This window comes from Apium graveolens, chromosome 4 (assembly GCF_009905375.1).
Source record: "Apium graveolens cultivar Ventura chromosome 4, ASM990537v1, whole genome shotgun sequence".
In the NCBI taxonomy this organism is placed as follows: domain Eukaryota; kingdom Viridiplantae; phylum Streptophyta; class Magnoliopsida; order Apiales; family Apiaceae; genus Apium; species Apium graveolens.
The window spans coordinates 308,530,925-308,536,874 of record NC_133650.1 but is presented as its reverse complement, the minus strand read 5'-3'; the positions used below and the strand labels follow the sequence as shown (position 1 = coordinate 308,536,874).

The 5,950-nt window shown below is 32.2% G+C and overlaps 1 protein-coding gene across 1 annotated transcript; it reads right to left on the bottom strand.

Moving 5' to 3' along the window:
* Positions 1–1,087: 1,087 nt before the first annotated feature.
* Positions 1,088–2,040, bottom strand: LOC141717312 (agamous-like MADS-box protein AGL80). The gene has a single exon (XM_074519395.1). The coding sequence runs from the start codon at positions 2,038–2,040 to the stop codon at positions 1,219–1,221; it is 822 nt and encodes a 273-aa protein (XP_074375496.1). The 3' UTR covers positions 1,088–1,218.
* Positions 2,041–5,950: the final 3,910 nt, after the last annotated feature.

Here is a 5,950-nt window from a genome sequence, read left to right as displayed (position 1 = left end):
TACTGTATAATAACTTTTTTGTGTTGTATTGGAGGTAATTTTGTGTAATACACGTGCATAGTGTAGTGTATATGTGACTATATACTATACACGTGACAAAATATATTTTGAACTGTAAAATACTTTTTTTGTACTATATTAATAAGGATTTTATGTAATATTACAAAAACATGATGATATATATGTGACTATATTATTGTCTATTTTATAAGTAAGTATTTGATGTTTATAGTATGTCATAAAAAATCGTATTAAATTTTAAACAATTTAAAAATATTATGTTTTGCAAGTGTACCCTAAAATTATTTGGTGATGATTTCTCTTAAACCACAATTAATTTAATACATGTTACTAAAAAATTGATGTAATTTTTATGTTAATAATTATTTCAGATATCTAATTCTTAATTAAATTTATCACATTTTAAATTTTATATCATTGAAAATAACATATGTATACATATATATGTAAGTGTGTGTAGCTATTAATTACAAAATAATTCATATACTTTAATGAAGATTAGCTATTAATAAATATTAAATACGAAATAATAAATAGGACAAGGGTTAAAATAGTCATTTCACATTGAATAAATTGTCTCACCCAACCCCATTTGCTCTATTATAAGATTTAATATACCTTGAAGTTATTAATGTATAAAAATAACGAAGAAAAAAAAAAGGAATATAACAAGCAATGAAATTATTGTAGCAACGCAAAATAAAAACACACCAGATAGAAATTTATTTAAAGCAAAACAAATATCCTTCAAAGTTCGAAAGAATGTTAAAAATAATATTTTTTGGTGCAAAATGGTGAAAATATCCATTCTGGGAGTGTAGTGCTGAAAATATTCGTTTGGATACGCATTTACCATATGATTACCCTGTTTTGTACTATATACCCATTTGTCAAATGAGTATCCAGTTTTTTTTTTTTATAATTTTGTGATACGCATTTGGCAAATGCGTATCCCAATGATAATACGAAATGCGTGTCTTTAATAATTTTCTTACATACACAGATCTCAAATGCGTGTAATACGCATTTGAGCATATTTTTTGAAAATGGGTAATTTTAAGCAAATTCAACCCAAAAATGGATATTTTTAATCATCATTCTCAAGATTGATCGAAAAAATAACAAAAACACAAGTAACCAGCACTATCACATAACTTCTTTCATCTGCTTATCCTTGATTGTAGCTCTGATTGGAAACTATGGAAAGAATGCATTTGACCACATGCCACCATTCTGCGCATCTCCATAAGGCATCATCATCTCCTCACCGCGACTAAATCCCAAATTCTGGCAGTGTTGCTGCTGGTTCTGCATCTGATCAGTACTGCTGTTCCCACTATTGCTGTTGATCCAGTCGCTGAACCAAGGCGGTCTCTGCTGCTGCTGCTGCATTGCTTCCATCTCGCCCTCTAAAGCCTTTTCTTCCGTTCCATCAACACAATTACCCACTCCTTTACCTTTCAACATTGCAGCAGCTGATCCCGAGCCACAGCCAGATCCAGAGCCAGAGCCAACTTTCCCAGTAGTAGTATTCTTTTTCTTAGTAGCCGATATCTGATCAATTCTTTTATAAATCTCCTTCAACTTGTGATCAATAAGCCAACCAAGATCATTCAAATCCGGGATCATCAAATTTTGTAAACCAATTTTCCCCGTCAAACACTGATACATAACCTCAATCATTTCCTTCTCCCTATTATCCTTACACTGTTTCTTCAACTGCTCATTAGCTTTCGCAATCCTCTGTCGCATAAAACTCTCCTGATTAACCATCTTCTTGCTCTGCTCCATCTCCGGCATTCGCTTAAACTGAGCCAACACACGCTGAACACCTTCTGTATTAGGCCACACTTCAGGTTGGGGCTCATACTGACTATAAATGATAGCACAAGTATCAATACCACATAAGGTACTCAACTCTCCAACCTTCTTCATCAGCCCCTTCTTCCTTTTCTTAAATGTCGCTTTTCGAGAAGCATCATTACTGATGAATGCTAACTTCACCTTCTTTCTTGTCATGATGCCTTGTATGATTTTTGTAGAAAACACCAAACAGGGCAAGATCAAAGTATATGGAAGCTATGTGTTTATATATAACCTTTTTTTGATCTTTCACTACTAAATATGAAATGTGTGCATTTTTGTAAACGCATTTGAGATTTCTTTGCCAATGAGGCAAATCAAAATAATTAAATTTCTTGATGCATAACATGAACACACATTTATATGTTAAGATCTTTGTTTCTTCTTAATTTGTTTTTTGTATATGGCTTTTACACGTTTTCATGTCATTTGAGGTAAGTATAATTAGTTGTAATATCTAGCTAAATAAAAGTTTCCATAGTTGGGTAATAAATATGGAATCATTTTAATTGGGAATATATAATCTCGATATGATTTTCCAAATCGGTAAAATCGTAAAATTGTAATTACTTGCGTGATTGTTAGTACAAATAATTAACGGCTACATTGAATAGTAAATTATATTTGGATCAATTTGAAAGTATGGTGTTCCCATCCTCAAAATTTCTATCAAAGCTGAACCGAGCTGAGTTGGATATTACACGAACAATACATAGTTGACTACAATTTATAAGTTACTTATAAATCAGAATTACATATATTTTTAAAATTATTTTATTAATTACAAGATATCTTAAACCGGTTCAGAACGATGTTTAGAATAGATAAAATTTCAGTGACTTGTTCGACACTTGCCCGTCCGTAAAAAAAGCGAGGGAGATACATGATATCAAGGTGTTTTGGGCTAAATGAAAAATGTCAGTTGACTGATACTGATACCGTATCAATTGACTTATACTGATAATAATACCGTACCGTCCTCTTTTCCTTCCGTAACAGAGTAACTCATTTGCAAAAATTAACTTTGTTTTTCAGAAATAACAAATTTGTATTTTAAATACTAACTTTTTCAAAATACGAGTAAATATAAAATTTGTTTGTTTTGATTAGTTTATCAAATAAAAATATGTGTAAATTGTTAAAAATGTTGAAATGTGTTATAAATCGAAAATCTTTTTCAATATAAAAAATGTAAAATAAAAACAGAAATCCAAAAAATGTAAAATAAAAACAGAAATGCAAAGTCTGTTTGTACAAAGTAAAAAACAAAATATAAAAAAAAACAAAAAAAGACAACAAAAGATGGGTGGTGTCGAATCAAAGCAACCCGCGGTTATTCACGATTATTCATTTTATTCGTTATTCGTGTTATTCGTCGTTCGCCTCGAACCACCAGACTCGCCGGACCATTAAAATCGCCTAATTCGCGAGCTGTTCACGAGTTAACTGGCTGTTGAACCTGACCACTGGAAATTCACCCCGGCACGGGCGGCCCGACCGTTTGGCCGGCTCTACTAATACGACAGCCAACCATTACTACTACTAGGTTCTCAAATAAAGTAGAGCTCCCAAGTAAAAAGTTTATATCTTTAACATGAAGTAACAGAAATTGCCTCAGAAGTTAATACAATAGCTTAACAAAAGAAATTTATCAGTAACTAGTCCATATTTGTCAAGTGTAATACATAAACAAGCAACATTTGTAAAGAAAAATAATGGCAGTTGGTCTGTGATCTCAGATGATAGGCAGTTGGTCTGTGATCAACCATATAAGTCATTTTTCACCATATTAGAGTCACTTTGCACCCTATAAGAGTCACTTGCCACCATATTGATACAATTAACATGTTAACATCATGAACATCCAATTTAGCTTCGTTTTAGCACACTTTGATATTTCATAATAGGACTCAACTTTGGGCCACATTTTGACTCTAATCAACTATGTAAGTCATTTTTCACCATATTAGAGTCACTTTGCACCCTATAAGAGTCACTTGCCACCATATATTTGTAAAATTAACATGTTAACATTATATAAATCCAATTTGACATCCTTTTACCATCTCTTAGTGCCACTTTCATACAAGTCAATTTTGTTCCACATTTTGGCTCTAATCAACCGTGTAAGTCACTTTTCACCATATTAGAGTCACTTTGCACCCTATAAGAGTCATTTGTCACTATATATTGATACAATTAATATGTTAACATCATGTACATGCAATTTGACATTCTTTAACCATCTCATGATTGTCCTAAAATCAGCAATTGACGTACTCTTTGCCACACATGGTCCGAGCATATCGCGTATTCGTGGTCAAGGTTTTGACGGGGCTAGTAATATGAGCAGACATATTAGTGGGCTAAAAAATTTAATACTAGCAGAAAATGCATCTGCCTTTTATGTGCATTGCTTTGCTCATCAATTGCATCTCACACTTGTTGCAGTTTCAAAAAAGCATGATAAAATTTGCTCATTTTTTAACCATCTAGCATCTTTGGTGAATTTTGTTGGGGCTTCTTGCAAGAGAAAAGAATTAGTCCGGGTGAAACAAATAGAAAAGTTAGCTGAAGAAATATCCCAAGGCAATCGAATGACTGGTAAAGGCTTGAATCAAGAGGCAGTTCTTAAACGTCCAGGAGATACAAGATGGGGTTTGCATTATCATACAATTCTAAGTGTGATTTCTTTATTTTCACCGGCACTTGATGTGCTTGAAAAAATAAAAGAAATGCCTTCCTTTCATGAAAATAAAGGAGAGATTTATAGACTTATTGATTCAATGAATGACTTTGAGTTTATTTTTCTATTGCATTTGATGAGAAAAGTTTTAGGAATCACAAATGACTTATCACAAGCACTACAAAGAAAAGACCAGGATCTTGCTAATGCTTATGTTTGGTAAATGTATCGAAGAAAATGTTACAAACATTCAGAGATGATGGATGGAATGAGTTAATTGTTGATGTTTCCAAATTCTGTGAAAAGTTTGAGATCAATGTCCCAGATATGGATGCTATCTCTATGCCTCGTGGCAGATCAAGACGTAAACTGCAAAAAGTTTCTAATAAACACCACTTCAAGATTAGTTTGCTGAATACTATAATTGATTATCAATTGCAAGAGATGAACGAGCGTCTTGATAGAGATAACATGGAGTTACTTTCCTGCATATCATGCCTAAATCCGCAGAATTCTTTCTTAACTTTTGATAAGTAAAAATTAGTTCAATTTGCAAGATTTTATCCTTCAGAATTTGATCAAATTCATCTTCTATCACTTGAAGACCAGCTTTCTAGCTATATAGTTGACATGAGAAGTAATGCCGATTTTCAAAATTTGAAGGGCATCCATGATCTTGCTCAAAAAATGGTTCAAAAATAAAAAGATATTGGATTTCCTTGGGCTTATATGTTGATAAAATTGTCACTAATTCTACCGGTTGCAACTGCAACAGTTGAGAGAGGATTTTCAGCAATGAAACTTGTTAAAACTACGCTTCGGAATAGAATGGGAGATATTTGGTTCAATGATTGTTTGATAACATATATTGAGAGAGATATTTTTCAAACAATTGAAAATGAAGAAATTATGAAACGATTTCAGAGTATGAAAGATAGGCTGATGATCTTGTAAATATTTATGTTCATTTGCTCTTTTGCTTATATTTGTTGATTTGATTACAATTTTTTTTCCGGCCCCCCTTAAATTGAAACCTGGATCCGCCACTAGATAGGCACTAGATAGGCTTCTGGTAGCACAACCATAAGAAATTATTAAAACGGATCACAATTCGATTTTTAAATGAAGTGAAAGGGCTCCCTAGCTATCTCAAGACTTGTACCACTTCTAGGATATTATTAGCTTATGCTTTATAAATAATTAAATATTCACTCTTAAGAAAACAGTGTATGTTCACCTCCAAAAATATTCTTGAACTAAACTTTACCTATACTTCTATAATTAGCTCTATAACCCGTGCGAGGCACAGCATGTTCTAAAATATTATAATTTTTTTAATTAATTTTGATGTTTTTTTGGCATATTTAAATATTTAAATTA

What these genes read in the sequence shown, in the direction of transcription:
- LOC141717312 (XM_074519395.1), bottom strand. Translation starts at nt 2,040, where the DNA reads ATGACAAGAAAGAAGGTGAAGTTAGCATTCATCAGTAATGATGCTTCT.